The following is a 21878-nucleotide window of genomic DNA, read 5'->3' on the forward strand; positions in this document are numbered from 1 at the left end:
GGTTTTCTCTATTGACGTTATATCATATATCGAATGGCCTTGTATTTCCTCCGTACAAGATGTTACTGAAGATGTCACTGGTGATTCTCTCGCGGCAGATCCCCATATTTTCAACCAGGAAAATGTTGTGTCTATTGTCTGCATCTGAGATACCCTGGATCGTCTATATAAGCTACATATGGTTCTGATTTTGCTTGTTCTGCTATAAACTCTAGATTTCTATATTATCTCCCCTTTGGTGCTCGTCATTGATTGTTTTCGTTTTTTTACAAAACATAGATGAAAGCGGGATTCCTAACCATCATAAACCCATTAGCCGCTCGACTTCATTTTCACAGCTCATAGCAGGTCGAAAGCGTATGAAAAGACAAAGAAATGTGATATACGTACTCGTAATCAGTCATGTCCTCAAATGCATTTTCGTACAATTTCGCTTCATCCAATCCATTGGCTTTCATATGTTCGGTCAATTCGACCTTGTAAGCAGCGGCCTCTTCGTTAGTCATAATTGACATGTCCTGTAAGTTCTCCGGTAAGCCCATTGCGGCTCTTCGTGCTGCTTGTTTCTTGTTGAGCGCTCCTAGGTACACTCGCATTCCTATGACTAGCAGGACGAGGACAACCCAACAGCCTATATCGACGTAGAGACCTGTTGAATATATGGGTGCTTCCTTTTCGAGGTAGACTATGGGTCAACGTGGCGATTAGCTATATTATTCGTAGAGGATTAGGTATACGTACCTTGTGGACCAATGACGTTACCTGTTAACGCAAGAGGGAATGAGCAAACGTTCGATCAAATGAGAATGCTGTGGTAGGCAAGACTCACCGGCACATTGGAAGACAAACATAGTGGCGAAAACGACAACTCGTTTTGTTGTTCCAGCTTGGTTTAAGTTAGCCCAGGAGTAGAGAAGTGGTTCTAAGAGGTTCATATCAATACCGCATATCCCGAAATGTGTAGACAAGACTCACGGATACCAGCCAAGGGGTATGCTACGTAATACGAAGCCAACAAAGCGCCAGATTGAGACCTTGGAACCTTGACCATCGCTGAAGCACCAGCTATGGGGAAGAGCGTGACGATAGCGATAACTGCCCATCGGGTCTTCCATCGATTGGTACAGTAGATAGCAATCAACAAGGTGAAGATACCGATGAATCCGGTAGGAATTTGCATTAAGATACTCTATCCGTACCGGACTACATCAGCATCTGGCTTTCTTCAAAAAAGGGTTCTTGATAAAAAGGACTCACCTCAAAAGAATCGAATCCGAAACCTTTTGTGATCAGTCCACTGAATGCGCCGAAACCACCACTAGGAGTGGAAGTGCAAAGATACATCGCTGCCCACATGTATGTCTTTGGATCTCGGTAAGTCTCCCATACCTGACTCCATTTCCAGGTCGAGGATTTGGTACCTGTATTGTTTTCTCTCAATCGGTCTAAGGCGATCAATCGATCATCTCCTTCACGTAGGAATTTGGCATTGGTAGGTGAATTTGGTAAAAGGTACCATACCTGAGTAATCAAAAGGAAGTCAGAAGTCGTTCAGAAGACTATGTATGAAGGAAAGAAGGCTTACGACAGGAACTCCTGCAAGGGAGATTGCACCCATACATAAGAATATACCTTGATAAGGTCGTATGCTTGAGCTGACATGACCCACACCAAACGCGATGAGGGGACCAAAGATGGCAGCGGCAGAGTTGGCAATTTGATAAGCAATCGTGCGGTAAGATTGTTCTCTCCTTGTCCACCACATCTGAGTGATCAAGACGAAAGATGGAAGAATGGTAGCTTCGAATCCACCCAGTAGGATTCTGGCTATAATGAGTCCTGTGAAATTCGTAGCGGCTGCTGTGCAGATGGTCACGATTGACCAGGCAGTGAAATTGAACAAAACCCAATATTTGACTGTTTACAGGTCGCTAGATGTTAGCTTGGAGGAAGTCCTCGAGAAAGCAGCGCGGATACGTACCTGGAAACACAACCAAAGCGTAGGAAGAGAGAGGCTGACAGCATAATTGAGCTAGGTACACGCAAGACGATAACCAACTGTATTGAGAACCGACTAGACCGGTGGATTCCTTTAGGTCGAAGACTGCCGCTTGGGCTATAGTTCCTTTATCGAGCTGTTGGACGAGATATACCTATTCGAGTACAAAGTTTCGATTAGACTTTGACATTGAGAATGGCTCATAGCAAAGGAGCCCACTCACTATACACATAGGGATGCACACGTAGATATCAACCATCCTCAGTACACGTTTACGATCCTCTACGGTATATTCAACATGACCGCCGTTCTCTCTGAGGAGATCGGCCGCCTCGTCCAACTGCCTGTTGGCATTTCGTTTCTTCTTCCCTGCCTCGAGATTTTGAGGTTCTTGAACGACTGGCTGTTCGATATGCTCAGCAAGGCCTTTATCGTCCTTATCGATATTTGACATTTTGTGTAAGTTCGGTTATAGTAAGTATATTCGACAGGAAGGTTAGCTGTTCAGAAAATCCATGCTACCTTTATATATCTTTCATGTCTGACTACGCTACATCTGATTCAGCTCAGGATACGTATTCTCTAGTGTCTCCAACTCTGTGTGTCTTACTCGAACCTTCATGTGCATACCGTCCAGCAAAGGAGGATGCTGACCAAGGATTAGAAAGAGGTGACATAATTATTAATAGACCCCCAGAATGAAAGGGATGGACAGTTTGTTAAACCGATACCTGAGAGATTAGCGTGGAGTTCCCGCGGGCCGAGCACACGGCCCGGTGGTGACCCAAAGACACCATTCAGGGTGACCCATCTCGAGATGTATCATAAACTTCTCTTCCTCTTCCTCTGCAGGTCGCGTAAATACCTCATCTACCCATCTACCCCACGCCATATCAGCGTGATATCACTCTAGATGTAGGGTCGGCGCAAGTTCATACCGCGTTCATCTTCTTCATTGTCCCGAGCCGGATAACAACCCATCTCTCATCTAAGTTTCACTACATCACAAAGTCCAGCGCATAGCTAGATAAATCTCTGTAATTGAGTTACTGCAATTGCTGCTATATCCATACAACACAGAACTTGTTCAACTGCTTCTGCTACCTCAGCATACGAATCCATCTCAGTCAACATGTCCGACACCATCGCCCCGCTCTCCCTAACTCAAGAGAAATCCGCAGATCTCATCTCGCTGTTGACAGATGGGCTTCTCCATATCAAAGATCAAAGTGGTAGATTCTTGTTGAAACGTGAGTGTGGTTCTCTTCGAAGACTGGTATGAGCTGACAGAAATGTGACAGTCCACGATGGTACATTGGTAGACACAAAAGGATGGGAACACCCCACCGTCTTCTCGTGGGAGTGGACCCACGGTATCGCTCTTACCGCCTTATGTCATGTGAGTAGGACCACTTAGCGATATCTGTCTCAAACTCTCTGCTAACATCTATACGTCTCCTAGCACTCAGCCCTTGACCCTTCCTCCCCCGGTGCCCAGAAATCGCTCAAGGTCGCTCTTGACTGGTTCGAGACGCAGTGGAAGAGGACTGACGGTAAAGGAGCACCTAAAAATATCAACACCATGTCTCCCTTCTACTCCCTCGCCTGCTTTGTGGAGGATGGACGAACGAAAGACACTAAATGGAATGGATGGATCGATGAATGGGCAGAATGGATTATGAATGGTCTGCCAAGAACGGAAGAAGGTGGTTTCCAACACAGTGAGTAAAATTGAACCCATCTATTCATAGCGCCTTTTTAGGGTTTCGCTAACATTGTAACTTAGTGACATACGTCAACATGCACGAGAACAACCTGTGGGACGATACACTCATGATGTCCGTTATTCCTCTTGCCAAGATTGGTATATTACTCAACCGACCTCATTATATTGACGAAGCGAAATATCAATTCTTGATTCACATCAAATACCTCGCCGATACTGTTTCGGGATTGTGGTACCATGGATGGCAATTTACACCTGAGAAGCTTGAAGGAGGTAAAGGTGGTGCAGAGACTAATGGAGGTCATAATTTCGCTAAAGGTCTTTGGGCTCGAGGTAATTGTTGGATCACCGTCTCTATCCCCATGTTCCTCGATATCCTCGGCGACAAGCTTCCACCTACCGACCCAGTTTACAGACACTTGGTATCGATATGGCGAAGACAGGTAGATGCCTTTGTACGATCTCAAGATCCAAAGACTGGCCTATGGCATACTCTCATCGTTGATCCTACTTCTTACGTGGAGACTAGTGCCGCTGCTGGTGTCGTTGCAGGTATATACATGGGTATAAGACAGTGAGTCATCCCCCTTCCTTCACACCAAACACTAAGTCGGCTGGCTAAATGATGATGAGAATCGCAGAGGACTCATCTCTGACCCTATATACCGACAATGTGCTGATACCGGATTGGCCGGTGTGATCGCTCAAATACAACCGGATGGTGAAGTTGCCAATGTCAGTTTCGGTACTGGTATGGGACATTCTCTCCAATTCTACAAGGACATCGCGATCACTTCGATGCCTTACGGTCAAGCTCTCGCCATGCACGCTTTGGTAGAATGGCAAAGGTTGCAAAGAGGTGAAGGTGCTGCCTCCAAGGCATAAACTGGGGGTGCATGAGTGATTTTTTGGGTTATCATAGTATTGAAGTCATAGCAACAATGAGCATGTATTCATGCATATCCGTTGAACTGCTAGCAAGCGACCAGTGGGCCTGTGCGTGATCGGTCATGACCGATGAGGTGGTTCCAGTGTCTTTTCACCTGATTTCACTATCTAAGCATTCCTGCATCATCCTGTTCTGAGTTCCACATCGGAATCCTACATTTGCAGCACCGCAGACCCTCCCGGTACTTCGGACTGGCTTCTCATCTCAACGACAGACGACCTCCACCGATCCCTGCATGATGGCGGCGTTACATTCATCCGAAAGGATATTATGGGTGGATATTGCTCATCGGGTTAGACCGTATCCACCTCGTGATCTTATGATTGAACCGGACCACCGATTGACTTAAGCATGACAAGATTCTGAAGATTGATATTTTTAGTATGACTGTATGAAGACAATCACTGGTACGCTGTCTTTCAGTCAGAACGAATCAGCCAGTTACGATGACTGTACAAAATCCGCTCAGCTACCCTACGTCCAAGAGACCCTTCTCTCTGGATACTTTCCAAGATCCTCCAAGGGAGTACCGCGGTGCTCCATTCTGGGGATGGGTCACCAAACAGGAGAAGAAATCTACCCTCGAGCAGATCGATATGTTCGAGGAGATGGGCATGGGAGGGTTTCATATGCATACGAGAGTAGGATTGGACATACCTTATATGGGAGAGGAGTTTATGGATATTGTCGAGGGGTGTGTCGAGACAGCTAAGAAGAAGGGGATGTACGCCTTTCTTTATGATGAGGATAGGTGAGTCCAGATCACACCCCGTATTTGTATAGAGAACAGTCGTTGACCTAATATATAGATGGCCAAGTGGTTTTGCCGGTGGAAAGGTTTTAGAGGGGCATCCGGAATTGAGGCATCAGCATCTTCTGTTTACACCTTGGGCATATGGTGAAGAGATTGGTTATACCAAGCCGTGAGTCTGACCTTTTCAAGAACTCAGTTTCATGAGACGGTGCTGAAATGATCACTTCGTAGCACCTTCCCCATCGCCAACGCCGCTCCAATGCGAAGTGAACTCGGTGATCTCCTAGCCACCTACGCCATCAAATTAGAAAACGGTCGTCTGGCGTCATCCCGTCGTATCTCTTCGCCTTATGATATCCAATCAGGTGAGAGGGTATGGTATGCCTATGCCGAACCTCTCCCCGATAGTGGATTTTTCGGTGATCAGACATATACGGATCTCCTCAGCGAAGATATGACCAAACGATTTGTCGAACTCACCCATGAAGTATATAAGAAACATGTCGGTGACGAATTCGGTAAATCGATCCCCTCCATGTTCACTGACGAGCCTCAAATCTGTCCCATGTCAACTCTGAGCGTAGCAGAGAAACTTCAAGATGTCTTTTTGCCCTGGACGAGAAATATTGTCAATTCCTTCAAGCAAGCTAAAGGAGGTGATCTTCTGGAAATATTACCTTATTTAATTTGGGACCCAGTAAACCAGGATGCCAATATTGCCAAATACCAATTCTTAGATCATGTTTGTGAATTGTTTGCATCGAATTATATGGGTGTGTTGGCCAAATGGTGTGCGAAGAATAACTTGTATTGTACTGGTCATCTCAACGGGGTAAGTCCGACTTCCTTCACCTTGTTATACTAGTAGACTGATGTGTTGTTTTTGATCTTGTTGGTAGGAACCAACACTTGCCTCTCAAGCTGCCCAGAACGGAGAGTGCATGCGATGCTATCGCGAGATGCAATTCCCCGGTATCGACATGCTATGCGATAAGAAGGAACTCAATACTGCTAAACAGGCTGCATCTGTCTCACGTCAATATGGTCGTTCGGGTCTGATGAGTGAACTGTACGGTGTGACGGGGTGGCAATTCACTTTTGAAGGTCACAAGGGTCAAGGAGATTGGCAAGCTGCTTTGGGAGTTACATTGAGGGTACACCACCTGTTCTGGTCAACGATGGAGGGAGAGGCCAAGAGGGATTACCCTGGATGTATAGGTTATCAATCACCTTGGTGGAAAGAATACAAATCGATTGAAGATCATTTCGCCCGCGTCAACTCTGCTTTGACCAGAGGTAGACCTTTAACTAGAGTAGCTGTCATTCACCCAATCGAAAGTTATTGGTTATGCTTTGGACCTAAGGATCAAAATTCAGAAGAACTAGAATATAGGGAAAAGGCATTCGCAGAATTGACTGAATGGTTACTCAAAGGTCATATCGATTTCGATTTCATCTCTGAATCTCTCTTCCCAGACCAAACTGATATCAGCTCCATTGGCAAAAGCCTACCCGTCGGTCAATGTAATTACGAAGCTATCATCGTACCGAATTTACGTACGATTCGATCCACCACGCTAGCAAGATTACAGAAGTTCGCAGAGAAAGGTGGTAAAGTCATCATTGCTGGTATAGCGCCAACTCTTGTCGATGCACAAGCCCCAGCTTCCCCTCTCGAAATCAACAAGGCGGTCAGTCTACCTTGGTCAAAAGCTCAGATCCTCTCTGCGCTGTATCCCCACCGAGATTTAGATATGATCGTTAGCGATACCACGCTTTATCGGGCCCAGGGTACTCGAGCGGATTCATTGTTCTATCAAATGAGACAGGATGGGGATGAACGATATGTCTTTATCTGTAACACAGATAGGAAGGAGCCATGTCCTGTTGTATTGAATACCACAGGAGAATGGGCAGTGGAAGTGAGTTTGTTTTAATCACACTAGAAACATCGGACAGACGCTGATGTTTTCAATAGGCTCTCGAAACCTTCAATGGGTCTTCTTGGCAAGTGAAGACTGAGCAAGCCAACGGTCGAACTACCTTCAAATACTGGTTTGACGGTTGTGAGAGTGTCGTTCTGCGACTCAAGCCAGGAAAGGCCGGTCCCAATGCTAAAGACCAAACCGTTCTCAGAAGACATTACAAGCAAGTTGCTGATGTGAGTCGGATCTAGAAATTCAAGACCTCGGGAGTTACTTGCTGATTGTTTCAAAAATGCTTTAGGTCAAACTCCAATCAGTGTCATTGGAAGAACCCAATACTCTTTTACTTGATTACTGCGATTACAAATGGAATGACGAACCATGGCAAGGACCCGAGGAAGTCCTAGCAGTTGATCAAACGATGAGAAGGCGTCTAGGGTTATTCCTCAAAGGGGCCAAATTCCGTCAACCATATACCATCCCTCAATCGAAACGACAACCCATCGGTAAACTCAAATTAAGATTCACTATCAATTCGAAGATCGATGTTCAATCTAGTTCGCTGGCAATCGAATCTCCAGATAAAGTAAAAGCCTATTTAAATTCCACACCTATCGACTTAACTCCCAATGGTTGGTGGGTAGATAAATCAATCAAAACGATCCCTTTCCCCTCTCTATCAGCTGGTAAACATTCGTTGGAATTGGAATACGATTATGGAATGTTAACGAACTTGGAGAGAGTCTATTTACTTGGTGATTTCGGTGTGGAAGTTAGAGGTAGGACTACGACGATCGTTCCGCTCAATTTGGATCAGGTCGAATTTGGTGATATTACAAGACAAGGATTACCTTTTTACTCCGGTAATTTAACTTATCATTGTACTTTCAAATCTCCCCCTTCGCAATCCCCACAAGAAGGAACGGATAAGGATAAACTTGCGATTAGAATAGCTCATTTTGCTGGACCGGCCGTTTCAGTCGATATTGACAATAAACGATCCGCTTTATTAGTTCATGAACCGTACGCTTTCGAACTTGGTCAAGTAGAAGGAGGCGAACATAGAGTAGATTTCACATGTTATGGAAATCGACATAATGCCTTTGGAGCTGTACATTTGGTACCCGACAAGACGAATTGGTTGAATGCGGATTCATGGAGAAGCGATTATGATTGGTGGTCTGAGGAATATGTTTTAGGTCAAGTTGGGATACTCAATGCTCCTAGAGTGGAAGTACCTGGTTCGGAAGTTCCTAAACAGATTAGAAGAGGTTTGGTTTTGCATGTGTAGTTATTCACGTATATGTTAACTGGAATCATGAGATATGCATTATATTTATTGGGATTTGGTAGAATATGAGAGTGACCATGATACCTCACAGTATATTGGATCGTGATGTGACATACCAGTATGAAGGGGCCAAAAGATCTGCTGTGATGCTTCACGATGACAAAACCCAAGTCAAATATGTCCGCCAGATATAAATGAATAGTCTCATCACTTTCATGCCATCTTGAGGACAATGATATACTACTGTGTCTAGATATAAACAACTACGAAAAAGATTCAGAGTACAATATAGACAACATGCAGATCAATTTATGTGTGAAGTTCAACTGCTTTACCTACTAAAGCCATCTTCATTCAAGAAAGATAAAACGACAATTCCTCATTGTCCATAAAAGAACTGACCAACATCATCGACACCGCCGAAAGAGAGGAAGAACAGAAAAGGAACCGAAGTATCACAACGTGAGGAACACAAGAATCTCATTACCACTCCCCAACATGTCTCGTAACACTACTGAACTCTTCAAATGGGTTCTTTTCTTTATCTCTCGAGTTCCCACCCGCACCACCGCCATTCGTGTTGTTACCAATTCCACCACCACTGATGCTTGACGAGGGCGTCTCGGCGTTGATGGTAATTTCCTTAGGGGTCAACATACCCGGTGTGGAATTACCTAACACGGATGGATTACCGGCTTTGGCATGAATGACGTCCTGAAAAAGTGGAACCAGGTCAGTGTGGAGATTAACAGGAGAAGAAGTGTAAGAGGAGTATGAGAAGGTAGAAGCCACTCACTCCGTCATCCCTATCAAAGTCCACACTCTTGCTTTCTCTCAACGTCCTGAAGTTTATAGCATCAATACCATTCGATTCGGCGGGAATGATCTGTACATGCATGGAGTCAGCTTATGATCACATCCCTTACACAGCGTTCAGGAAAGCTCACAGGAGGAGTCATATTCCTTAACAAACCCCAATTGACCGACCCAAACCATTTATGCGATTTCACTTCACTCGCACCTGAATTTGATCCTAACCTTTTGTTTTCATCTTTGATAAGTAATTTTCGAATGAACGATTTACAGAAGCTAAGGGGTCCATGCCCGTGATCAGCACAGCGAAGTAGACGATTACTACAAGATGAGAGTCACGCTCACCTTGTGACAGCTGGATTCTCGGGATACCAAACATCATTTTTCATGACGTTTGCGAATGTCGCATTTCTATCAGGTCCTTTGAAAGGTGTAGTAGCGAACTACCGTGCCGAGTATGTCAGCTCAAGTCACTAGCGCAATTGCAGTGAGGGCTAAGCAGACTCACGATCATCTCGTATACCAGAATACCTAGAGTCCACCAGTCAACGGCTGAGGAATGTGAATGACCCTTGATCACTTCCGGAGCGATGTACTCTGAAATTCAATATGGAATGGTCAGCTATGTCTACATGGAGGAGTAGACGCGAGAAAGCTAATTTACCTTCTGTTCCCACAAATGAGTTGGTCCTGAAATCGGCAATACACGACCTGGTATCCACAAGTATCATCTGCAATGTTGACCTGTCAGCTACGACTCTCGTTCTCGTGAATATCGTGCACGTGGTAGCTCACCCCGTTAGGACCACCATGTTTGATACCCGCAGGTGCACCACCAGCTTCTCCCGACTGTTTGGACAAGTCAAAATCTGACAACATGATATGGCCAGATTGATGCAGCAGTATATCTAAACAAGACACTCGGAATCAGCTTTATACCATGGACTCATAGGACTCATAAGAATCTCCATCGATATTCATGTATTCGTTTCATGTATTCGTGGAAGATACTTGTGGATAAATGCTTATGAACGACCCAACTCACTCTCAGGTTTCAGATCCCTATAGATATACCCATTCAGATGCAGATACTCCAAAGCAGCCGTCACTTCAGCAGCATAGAATTTGGCATGCTCCTCGGACAAACATTTCCCGGGTCTAGTTTGAAGTGCACGGAAGAACTCTCCTCCCATACAGTACTGTATATTTCATGGTAAGCTTTTGTCTCTGTTGCCTGCCAGGAGAGGAAAACAGCAAAAAGCTTACATCAAGTACAAAGAATAGGTAATCTTGAGATTGGAAAGAATGGAATAGCGTGACAATGAATGGATGATTGGCTGTGGCCAATATCTCTTGTTCTGCTAATGCTCTTTTAATTTTGTTTCGCTTGATCATTTCTTTTTTCGATAAAACTATCTCGACAAAAAGAAAACCCGACAATGGAATCAGCTCGTGCGAGAATTAGACTCCGATCTAGCTGAGAATTTGTGTTCCCTTACCTTTCATAGCGAATAGTTTATCGGTCTTTTTCTCTCTTACCAAATACACTTTTCCTACATCTCCTTTACCTAACAATTTGATCTTCTGGAACGAAGAGGGAGTAACTTCGACCTGGACACGTATGCCAAAAAGTTCATGATTCAGCGTGAATTGGTTTGAGATCAGGTAGTGGAAACGAATACTTACCGATCTGGTTTTGATGGAATTACTACTATACGTCCTTCTGAACACCTGCTTATGATGAGCTTCACCCGGACTACCTGGACTACCACCAACTCCCAATTGAGCTTGCAATTCCCTTATGTTCTTAGGTTGAGCAGCGGACGTCGTACGAGCTCTGGCCGATCTCGTTCCAGTCGCTGATAATCCTCCTTGATGTACTGAAGGTGCTAGGCTATTCCCATTTGTTGCGGTCGCGATTGTGGTTGGAGTCGTGAATGGACTGGTTGTTGTATACTGTTCACTCGGTGGTGAAGATGTTAAATCAATCTCACCATTTCCCACAACCACGGCAGGCGATATCGGCTGTGCTGGAAGTTGCTGCTGTTTGGTATTGGTACTAGTAGGTAGAGGAGGTACATCGGGGGCATTCTGAAATAGATTATTAGGTGAGAAAAGTGCTTTCGTATTAGGTGCTGAAACCACTCTTCTAAGGAATCGTGCCGTTGCTGATCCAGATTTACTAGGTGTCAACCCACTAGAATCGGACGGAGTGGTAAATCCACCTGAAGTATCGCGTTTCGACGTATTGTTCTTATTGGGTGTCTTAGGGGATGTGGAAGTCGAAGGTGATCTACCATTATTTGAGGATGATATACTAGATGATCCAACTGATTTCTTGTGTCCATACGTCTGAGCAGCTATCCCATTCTCTTTACCTAGTCCTTTATATTTATCTGATTTTGATAATTTGCCCTTCGCATTTGGGCTTTCTGTATCTATAGGATGTGAGTGGGGAGCAGAAAAGAAGCGAGATTTGAATCCACCCAATCCCACTCCATGACTAGGCGATTTCATAGGTGACGGTGAAACTGACGCAGAAGTGGAAGTGGGATTACCGAAAGGTGTGGTGATTGCATGATTACGCGAATCGGAAGATCTAGAAGAGTTGTCGGCTGTGAATCCAGAATCGTTCGTTACCGATGAGAAAGGTCGACTCTGTTCTTCTGATGTAGGTGTATTCAAGTTCGAATCTACCATGTTTACATGGAAACTATCACTCGACAATCCACCGCTATTGTCGATATCCTGAGAGGGATTTTTACTGATGACGGAATTTACTTCTTCGATGAGATTACCAGAATGAGTAGGTGGGTATGGATCAGTATGAGAACGTATCTGGGGTACTCGAGGTGGGAAGGAAGAGGCTGTGTTGCTAGGAAGAGGTAGAGGTTCACCCAAATGGATTTTCTCCGCTTCTACAGGTAAAGCGGGTCTATTCTCTTTGCCTTTACCTATGCTAGCACCTGTACGTCCAATTTTGAAGACACTCTTCCATTTTGAAGACCCACTGGCACTACTGGGTCCAGCTCCTGGTGATGACATGGGTGAAGTGGGGGTATATCGATGTTCGGAAGCGGTAGTCGAGGTGGATGCGGTGAGTGGTGAAGGGGTGTAAGGCGTTTGTGGAGGTGGTGGAGATGCGATTGAAGACATTTTGAAGTTGTAAAAAGTTGTTATTTTTCGTTTGGTTGGTGATGACAAATGGTATTGAGTGGCTTTAGCGTATTTTGGGTTTAGGGTAGGCGAGTTGTCCGGAATGGATATTGAGCTACAACAAGGATGATGGATGAATCATTCCGCTTAGTAGGACCAAAGTTATACAACACCGAGAGGAGGTGATATGGATGAGTTTGTCGTCTATTGTCTGTCGTGAGATGTGATTACGCGAATTACAGCTTTCTCTTTGTCTGAATTTACGATGTTTTCAATTGTCGACTTTGTGGGAATTATCATTCAACGGAAGGTGAATGAGTTGTATGTTCTTCTGTGCTGATCGGTATCAGAAAGGAGTCGTTGCCTGTCGTAGTGTAGGTGTAATTGATGATTGTATGTTTGTAAAGGAAGGGATGAAAAGGGTAGACTGAGGTGCCAAGCTCCTTTTGCGGTAACTTTGATTGAATTGGAGATGGAGATGGAGATGGAGATGGAGATGGAGATGGAGATGGGAGATGGAGGTGATTTGTTTCGTGATGTCGTTGTTCGGTCGTGCAGCTCGTGTTGTGGAGGGTTGAAGCCGCCGTGCGTCAGGATGAAGCTGGGCTGAACGTATTATTCGTTGATGGATATGTATACTTTATCTTATTTCTGGATTGGCTGTGAGTGCTGATGATGAAGACGTATAGCAGTGTTGTGTTCAATGCCAATGCCAATGATGTCCTCTCCAGGTGCATATATCGCATGTGTTGCTTAATCATTCATTCATTCAGATATTCCAGGTGGTGCTCTTCCTAGTGCTTATTGAATGTGGAGGGCACAGAGTTTAATGGTCGAGGCCCGCGTTCGATGAGTGGGGTCATCTAGGCGTACCAAGAGGATTACCCTCCTGTTAGGCATGTGTGTTATACCCAGACACGTGGTACAGTTTATTTCCCAACCTCATTTTGGTTCTTCGGTTCAAGCCGATTTCCCAGTCAGGGCCATCTGATGTTTGGGTGGGAAGTCACCCTCCCCGCTTTACGGGAACTACGACGGTATGTACTAATCTGTTTTAGAGCTTCGTCAATCCCGTATTCCGCATACGACCATACCACTCGTTGCTGACAGAACATACAGCCACTGCACCGATATCTGCGTACGCTGGGGTCTAAACCCCACGAAAACCCCAGACTCTTGTACAGCCATTGACGTACTCTCCTATATTATGTATATCGATTTCAGGTTTTCTGGATTCAAAGATACTTCAAGATACCTTCCCGAGACGACTGTTACATACGTCTAACATGCTATGTTATCAGACCCTTATGCTAATATGGTATTCGCAGCTGTTGCGATGAGAGATGAGAATATCTTTCTCGCATATATATATGTGTGAAATCGAGTAATGTTGATTCTTTTTCCCCAAATTGTTAATGAAGACGGAATACGACATACTAACACCGATTTTAAATCGCTTCTCGATTCAACTCACAGGACTGGTTCGGACCAACTCGACGTCCTGTCTAGCTCTCTAAGTAACCTAAAGATTCACTTTTTGGTGTAATAGCAGTACGATCGTAGCTCAAACGACATGTCGATAATACCAACTACCACCAACAATCCTTTACCACCCTGGCCTCCTGTATATCCAGAACAACCGGACGAGGGAGAAGGATACAATTCTGAATCCGGATCGAGTTCCAGCGGTTCATCTTCCAACCAATTGTTTACACCTGGAATGTCAAATGCTTCTTCCTCTTCAGCCAGCTCGTCGCCTAACTATCCTTTGAAACGCCCATTACCCCGCTCGCAGGGAGTCCAAAGTTGCGGATTAGGGTTAGGAGTGGATATCGATAGATTAAGTATCAATACGGATTTCTCAATAGAAAAGGAATCAATAGATGAAGAAGAAGTTCTCTATCACCATCAATCTCAGCGAGTTCACAGGGTAAAACCCAATCAGGCGAATGGAAATATTAGTTCGACGACGATAACGGAGAATCCACAATTACCATACCCCATAGGTGATTTTCAAACGGATAATCTCCTATCTGCCCCTCAACCAAATCACATTCAAAATCAGAATAATCCACATATATTGAGATATCATGATGAATCTGTTGCTCCCTTAACCCAACACCATCAATATTCCAATCAAAGATGCTCAACACCGATATATAATGATCCGCCATCGCATTTATTTGGGTTTGGGCACGGGATGGGTTTGGGTGATGGGTATGATCAGAGTAGTTGGAGTAGGAGGAAAATCGCTTTTGTAACTGGAATAACGGGTCAGGGTGAGTAAAGGTCTTTTTCTTTTATTTGCAAAAGATATCATGAGATGAATGGCTGATTTGTTGTCGGGATTTGTGGTTGTCGGGATAGATGGATCATATTTGACAGAATGTAAGTACAGTAATCAACACTTCGTATCTTCCATGGTATGCTGATATTTCGAATGAAAATGTAGTGCTCCTTTCCAAAGGATATACAGTCCACGGTCTAATCAGAAGATCCTCCTCATTCAATACCTCACGGTTACAACATCTATGGAGAGATCAACATTCATTGAACATCAAAGGCAGTACGGCTAACAAGCTGTTTTTACATTATGGTGATCTGACTGATTCGGCAAATCTTGTTAGTCTAATTGCTAAAACTCAGTAAGTCTAAGCTATCTTACCTTCGACTATTTATGAGCTCGCATCCAGCATGTACTCATACATTCTCTCAAAAGGCCCTCAGAAGTATACAACCTTGCTGCTCAGAGTCACGTTAAAGTATCTTTCGAAATGGCCGAATATACTGTAAGTCTACAAGTCCCTCGTCCCTTCACTGAGTAGAGCAGATTGTACTTCAGAGGCTTTTGCTGATACATATATTGGTTGTTTCTTAGGGAGACGTAGATGGATTAGGTACATTAAGATTACTAGAAGCCATACGAACATGTGGACGTGAGTTCAGCGTAATTTTCCTTGCATCCTTTCCGAATATTCACGCTAAATTCTTTGTTTCATAGTCGAAAAACTCACTAAATTCTACCAAGCTTCCACCTCCGAACTATATGGCAAAGTGAAATCTACCCCTCAAAATGAAGACACACCATTTCACCCTAGGTCGCCTTATGGAGTGGCTAAGTTGTACGCTTATTGGATGACGGTTAATTATAGAGAGGCATATGGGATGTTCGCTTCCAAGTGAGTTTGGTATTCCTTAAACACTGTAAATCCATCAAAGTTAGAAATTCGAAAAAAAATCAAGGATTACATGGGAATGTATCATCTTGTCACTATCGTACTTCTTTCTCACTAATCTGATTGTTCATTCTCAGCGGAATTCTGTTCAACCATGAATCACCCCGTCGAGGTCGTACTTTCGTTTCCCGCAAGATCACACGAGCAGTTGCGGAGATATATCTAGGTAAACAGGATTGTATGTGGATGGGTAATTTGGATGCTAAGCGAGACTGGGGACATGGTGAGTGGTTCGACAACCAAATTTGAATCGGTATACGAAGCTGATTGCGTGATATTCACTTTACAGCTAAAGACTATGTAGAAGGAATGTGGAGGATGTTACAACAGTGGGTGATCAAGGATCATATATTCCAGTCATTACCCCTGCTCCTTTGATTATAAGCTTATGATGTTCGTGTGATACGTAGTGATAAAGCAGATGATTTCGTATTAGCCACGTAAGTCGTCCCTTTCCCGTTCACACGAGACATTGTACACTGTTGCTAATATATGGTAATGCGTTGGTCGAACAGTGGTCAAACCCATACAGTCCGACATTTAATATCCTTATCATTCTCAATCCTCTCCATCCCACTTAAATGGGTTGGCGAAGGCATTGACGAACATGCCATACGGACAGATACGACCCCTCCAAGGGTTGTTGTGCGGATCGATCCAAGGTATTTCCGTCCTGCGGAAGTAGATCTACTGCTAGGTGATGCCTCAAAGGCAGAGAACGAATTGGGTTGGAAGAGATATTGGGATTTTGAAATGTTGGTAAGGGATATGGTGGAAAGTGATGTTAGGTCTGCGAAAGGTCTAGTAGAGGATCATAATTAGTCGATCCGTCGACTAGTCCATTCGAATCGGACTGGATAGCTTTAAGCTCCGTTCATATGGTTGGACTCCAAAATCCAATTCAGTATGATATGATCTTACTTGGAATTATATAGTGCATGGTGGGTTTCGTGCTTGTATTGCTTGTGGTTGCTGGTGAAAAGGTCGTTTTCAGATGGTTTGGCATAGATTTCGTGACGCTTGTACCATTCATACATTGGACTTTATTTCTTCCCCATGTCATATTGCTTCTTTGTTCTTGGGATTCTTTATATAATCGTGTAGCTTTATATCGTAGTATAGACTCTATCAAGTCATGTATTCCGGACATTTTCAGTACTTCCATCCGTATTTGAGCTTTTGAGCATCTGACGATTCATCTCACTCAGTGTTTTCAACCTCGACACGAGAAGACTTGCGAAGCAGACTGGTGCAGATTTTCAATAATATTCATCATCACATAATGAATAGATAAATAATAATTACAATCTGATCTAATATCAGATATCTACATCGAACAAAATAGGAATTCAGAACTCTGCTTTTTTCATTTTTCATGATTTGTTTTGTTATGTTTTCTATCGTTGGTCGAATGGGAGTAAAGAACAGAGCCCATAAATGAAATAAAAGCTACACCGACGACTTCCACATCACTACAACGCTACATCTACAACGAGCTCTCGATTCTCACCCCACTAGCGCATTCCAATCCTCCGTCTCTCTATGCGGTTGCGACGGAAGGTGAGGTTCCCATCGTAGGAGGTGGGGTCTACGCGATCGAAGAGAAATGTCAGTCCTTACCACAACAGGGATTGTGACTATTTGTGAAACTCACGTTGGCGGTGGAGAGCCTCTTAGCTCGCTTGGTTTGATAATCTTTGATAGCTGATTTGATAGCATCTTCAGCGAGAAGAGAGCAATGGACTATCGTATGGACAAATCGTCAGCGTCAGATAGGACTAGAGGTGAGGACACACTGATGGGAATGATCGATGACTCACGTTTGACAGGAGGTAATGATAATTCCTTTGCGATCTCAGTATTCTTGACCGCACCAGCTTGTTCCAAAGTCATACCCTTGACTCTCTCAGTCATGTATGATGATGAAGCAATAGCGGATCCACAGCCGAATGTCTTAAATTTGACTTCAGAGATTACACCATCTTCACCTACTCGGATTTGAAGTTTCATGACACTGAACGAAGAAAGAAAAAAAAATAGTCAGCATCAGGTCTGACATGATGCCAATCAGTTTGTTGGGTTATGAAAATGAAGTACTCACTCTCCACAGGCTGGTGCACCAACGAGTCCTGTTCCAACATCTTGATCACCTTTTGGAAGGTTACCAACCTATGTATGTGCAAGATCGATCAGTCAGCATTTATCCAAACCTCCATCTGCTCCAACTCCGACTCCAACAATTCGTTCTGGTCAGGCTGTCCTTCGACTCTCTAATCCACCTCACACGACCACTTCAAGGATCACGGATCCAACCAACAATCCGATATGAAAGATATCCCCCATATCCTCTATGATCGTCCTCCTCCCGCTCCACCTTGTCAAACGATCCAGTATTTGACGATCGACCACTCACATTCCTTGGGTTCTCATAATGATCAATGACTTTCTCGTGGTACATCCTCCTTTGACCTCTTTGAACGTTCATTTGCAATTGAGCTTGCGCATTCGCCAAGATCGGCCTGGAGGCGAAACCGAGTCGAGTAGCCGGTCTGGCTGAGGAAGAGGCTACGGCAGTAGCGGTAGATCGGAGGATGGCGTTTCTCATCATTTTGAATGTATGTCCGTCTTTAGCTGAGTCGATTTATTGGTATCGAGCGTTGTATACAATATTTTGATGGTGATAGTATTGAGATGATGATGAATGAGAATGAGATGAGTGGTGCATCAAGGATGTATGAGTAACTTTTTTAATATACAACAGGGATGATGAGATAGACGTAATCTCACTGGCATGACCCAACAAGTGGCGACAATACTCGGATTTATCGGCGATTTAGGCGCTGTGGCATATGGCTTTATCAGATTAGCCAACCCTTCCGTCGGCCGACCCCGACACCACGTCCAGCTTTCTCATCCGCCGACGCCGAGTCATCTCCTGTGTGAGATTTCGGTCATCGAGGGAATAAAAGAGTAGTTACTTGCATAATAAACTGTACTGTCATGTAGCTTAACATCATGCGAGGTATCTCGCCACCTCGCATGATGCAACTATCGAAGCTCTGACATCGAATGTAAAACTCATCAAACGACGTCTCAACAAGAAATACCCTTCAAGACGAGGCTCACGAAACTCCACCCGACGATGCCTTGTTTGACAAATGCAAATCTTTGATACGTTCACTTCAGAGCCTTTTCAAGATCCATCGATACATTTGGGAGGTATTCGCTGGCGAATCGCCAAACGTGACAACCCAAACGTTTCTCAAACATGGATGTTGAAAACATTCGTAACGATGTGACCATGACTGAAGGCACTGATCCCGTCCGAACCATGTTACTTTGGAAGATAGGGAGGATAATGAGCTAAACAGCGTACGAGATCTGTTGATAAAGACAGAAGCTTCTTCACGTATGTATGGATACTGACGATCCGAGCTTCACCTTAAAACCCTGACAACCGTCTCTTAGCGTTACTTACCCATCTCTTAACAACCGTCGTCCAAGCTACTTTACAGGCGATCTGATTCTGACAGCGATTTATTCGAGTCGGGATATATAACATGTCACCAGGCGCTGCGGAAATTGTCTTTTCTTCTCCCATTCATTTCTTTCTTTCTTCACTTCTTTTCTCCTTTCTGGTCTAGTTTTTCTCAAGACAGAACAGTGTTCGTCTAACCCGCTCACGGTTTTCCAGGTATTCAATAACGTACAAACGTACAAGTTATTATATTCCATTCCGGCTCCGTTCTTTTGATAAGATTTGGATTCATTGACCAAGTACTATTATACTGTACTTTATACGTTGATCCCCATTGATTGGAATACGTGTGATCGGATTTTCCTATTCTTTTATTATTATTTTTCAATTCGATTTAGAACTGATTTTGATATCGGGTCTCAAAAATCACCCATCTATTTGACGATTATTCATTGTTTCCGACATAGCGTCAAGATGTTTGGTCAACAACTTATCACCTTCCTTCCTCTACTCGCCACTTTGGCATCTGCGACTCCCCATAAAAGGACGGACGACTGGTCTTATTCCTCATCGTCTGCCTCCGCTCCCGATTCAGGCTCGTGGGATTCAAGCAGCTCATACAATTCCGGGTATTCCTACAACTCTGGTGAATCTGGTAACTCATACGATTCAGGATATTCTTACAACTCTGGTGAATCTGGTAATTCATATGATTCGAATTGGCAAGGTGAAAGTAATGGCAGTGGACATGCCACTACTATCAAACATGAGACTACCATCGTAATTTATAGCTTGCTTATCCTACATTCGTATTGTATCATGGGCTGATGTGGACGATGCTTCTGCTAGACCACTCATCTGGCTTATGAGACGCCTAAATACGGCTCGGGATCAATGTGGGGTGGTGATCTTCAAGGATGTTTGAATGTAAGTCGCAGCGTCCCTTGCTTACCAATAGCCGAGTCGAGCTAATGATGATGTATAGATGTGTCAAGCTCAATTTGGCGGAGGTTCATCAGCTGCTCAAGCCACTACCACTTCGGCACCAGCAGCCGAGTCCACAGCAGCTACCGCAACTCACACCGGTGGGGGAAGTATGACCCACACGATTGTCGTCGCACCGACCAAAGGTGTATTGCGATTCGTCCCCTTCGCCATCGAAGGCAACGAGGGTGATACCGTCGAGTTCGTTTGGGGTGCTGGTCCTCACTCAGCTACGTCGAGTGATGGTCAGAACGTATGTAACAAATCTACTGCTGCCAATGCTTTCGATTCTGGTAAACGTACGTACCCTCATCCCTACTCGCAGACTCCAAAGGTGACATACGGTACACTGACGTGTCGGCTACATATCTAGTCAACGCCACTGCGACTTTCCAAACTACAATCATTGGTTCATCGCCCCAATTCCACTATTGTACAGTCGGTACTCACTGTACTTCAGGAATGTTCGGAATCATCAATCCACCTAACAACTCTACTCCACCCGCTGCGGCTGCCAACGCTTCTTCCTCCGCCGCTGGCTCTTCTTCGGCGTCAGTCGAAGCTAGTAAGACTACTTCGCAAAAACCTAGCTCGACAGCCGGTAATGGTGAGGGTAAAGGTGGTTGTCAGAGTGTTGATTGCTGGGTATCATCCTATGAAGCTGCTGTACGTTTCTTTCCATCTCCCTTATAATACCTTCTTCTGCCAACTTGTTCATTATTCGTCTGGACTTGGACTGATAGTATACTGCACGTTTCTTTTGTCGCGTAGGGATCACAACCTAAAGCAACCGTTGCAGCTGTCAAATCAGCTTGCCAAGGTACCGATGGAGCTTGGGCTTGGGGTGGTAAATGGGATATGTCCACTCTTATTGCTGGGGGAATTACTAAAGATACTGTTGTCGAGAACGTACTGTGAGTCCACTCCAACTGATTGAACTAGCGATCGTCGAAATGGGATTGAGCTGAACCCTTCTTTCCTGTTAGATACTCCCGATTGATGATCGCCATGAACCCCACTATGTTGGTCGCCGGCTCCCCGATCAGCAACTTCACGGCTCCACCACCATTGAACGAGTTCGTAGCTGCCGCTGCTCCTGCTGGCGATGACTCCACTGCCACTGTCAGCGCAGGATCCGATGGAGCAGCAGCAGCAGCAGCTACCGATGCTTCAGCCAGTGCAAGTGGTGCTCAAGCTTCTCAAGAGGCTGCTAATGCGGGTACCAGTACCAGTGGCGCTGGTACGTATATTCATTACTTCTTAGATATCATCGGGTGCTGATATATGATTGCTTCCGCAACAGCCCGAATCGGTATCACCGTTAGCACCATCGTACTTCCATTCTTAGGAGCTGTTGTAGCATTGTTACTATAAGTTAAAATGATCCGTGGGATGCTCAATATACCCTAGATACCTACGGACGCCGCTCGCTCCGAGTGATGTGGCTGGACCTTAATGAATCTCATATATAGTCAGAAGGCGAACGCAATCTCCCAAATTCATGATAACCTAACCCATCCCCTTTGTATTGAAGAAGAATTGCGATGTCGTAGCCGAATTATTGCCT

At 44.5% G+C, this 21878-nt stretch overlaps 7 protein-coding genes across 7 annotated transcripts; 4 read left to right on the plus strand and 3 right to left on the minus strand.

Annotated features, from left to right (window-relative positions):
* Nucleotides 1–266: 266 nt before the first annotated feature.
* V865_007940 (uncharacterized protein) lies at nucleotides 267–2453 on the minus strand (the record flags this gene model as incomplete). Its single annotated transcript, XM_066231682.1, has 9 exons — nucleotides 267–294; nucleotides 391–685; nucleotides 742–762; nucleotides 830–922; nucleotides 976–1189; nucleotides 1258–1521; nucleotides 1586–1917; nucleotides 1982–2153; nucleotides 2223–2453. The coding sequence occupies 9 exons, from the start codon at nucleotides 2451–2453 to the stop codon at nucleotides 267–269; spliced, it is 1650 nt and encodes a 549-aa protein (XP_066087779.1).
* A 678-nt stretch (nucleotides 2454–3131) lies between these two features.
* On the plus strand, nucleotides 3132–4610 carry V865_007941 (uncharacterized protein; the record flags this gene model as incomplete). Its single annotated transcript, XM_066231683.1, has 5 exons — nucleotides 3132–3249; nucleotides 3301–3398; nucleotides 3462–3720; nucleotides 3786–4299; nucleotides 4367–4610. The coding sequence occupies 5 exons, from the start codon at nucleotides 3132–3134 to the stop codon at nucleotides 4608–4610; spliced, it is 1233 nt and encodes a 410-aa protein (XP_066087780.1).
* A 510-nt stretch (nucleotides 4611–5120) lies between these two features.
* V865_007942 (uncharacterized protein) lies at nucleotides 5121–8644 on the plus strand (the record flags this gene model as incomplete). Its single annotated transcript, XM_066231684.1, has 6 exons — nucleotides 5121–5425; nucleotides 5484–5597; nucleotides 5660–6260; nucleotides 6328–7350; nucleotides 7407–7589; nucleotides 7655–8644. The coding sequence occupies 6 exons, from the start codon at nucleotides 5121–5123 to the stop codon at nucleotides 8642–8644; spliced, it is 3216 nt and encodes a 1071-aa protein (XP_066087781.1).
* A 483-nt stretch (nucleotides 8645–9127) lies between these two features.
* On the minus strand, nucleotides 9128–12613 carry V865_007943 (uncharacterized protein; the record flags this gene model as incomplete). The annotated part of the gene is made up of 11 exons (XM_066231685.1): nucleotides 9128–9358; nucleotides 9441–9530; nucleotides 9592–9733; nucleotides 9803–9900; nucleotides 9966–10054; nucleotides 10122–10188; nucleotides 10253–10365; nucleotides 10503–10656; nucleotides 10724–10869; nucleotides 10957–11068; nucleotides 11144–12613. 11 exons carry the CDS (start codon nucleotides 12611–12613, stop codon nucleotides 9128–9130), a joined length of 2712 nt encoding a protein of 903 aa, XP_066087782.1.
* A 1573-nt stretch (nucleotides 12614–14186) lies between these two features.
* On the plus strand, nucleotides 14187–16671 carry V865_007944 (GDP-mannose 4,6-dehydratase; the record flags this gene model as incomplete). Its single annotated transcript, XM_066231686.1, has 10 exons — nucleotides 14187–14892; nucleotides 14981–15001; nucleotides 15066–15258; nucleotides 15333–15402; nucleotides 15492–15549; nucleotides 15615–15792; nucleotides 15927–16072; nucleotides 16139–16178; nucleotides 16260–16289; nucleotides 16365–16671. The coding sequence occupies 10 exons, from the start codon at nucleotides 14187–14189 to the stop codon at nucleotides 16669–16671; spliced, it is 1749 nt and encodes a 582-aa protein (XP_066087783.1).
* Nucleotides 16672–17389: 718 nt separating this feature from the next.
* On the minus strand, nucleotides 17390–18457 carry V865_007945 (iron sulfur cluster assembly protein 2, mitochondrial; the record flags this gene model as incomplete). Its single annotated transcript, XM_066231687.1, has 5 exons — nucleotides 17390–17437; nucleotides 17504–17592; nucleotides 17670–17863; nucleotides 17951–18018; nucleotides 18263–18457. 5 exons carry the CDS (start codon nucleotides 18455–18457, stop codon nucleotides 17390–17392), a joined length of 594 nt encoding a protein of 197 aa, XP_066087784.1.
* Nucleotides 18458–19801: 1344 nt separating this feature from the next.
* On the plus strand, nucleotides 19802–21685 carry V865_007946 (uncharacterized protein; the record flags this gene model as incomplete). The annotated part of the gene is made up of 7 exons (XM_066231688.1): nucleotides 19802–20107; nucleotides 20177–20254; nucleotides 20313–20610; nucleotides 20685–20977; nucleotides 21083–21225; nucleotides 21298–21551; nucleotides 21615–21685. The coding sequence occupies 7 exons, from the start codon at nucleotides 19802–19804 to the stop codon at nucleotides 21683–21685; spliced, it is 1443 nt and encodes a 480-aa protein (XP_066087785.1).
* Between the last annotated feature and the right edge of the window lie 193 nt (nucleotides 21686–21878).

The sequence above is a fragment of the Kwoniella europaea genome, chromosome 3 (genome assembly GCF_036810445.1).
Source record: "Kwoniella europaea PYCC6329 chromosome 3, complete sequence".
NCBI classification, from domain to species: domain Eukaryota; kingdom Fungi; phylum Basidiomycota; class Tremellomycetes; order Tremellales; family Cryptococcaceae; genus Kwoniella; species Kwoniella europaea.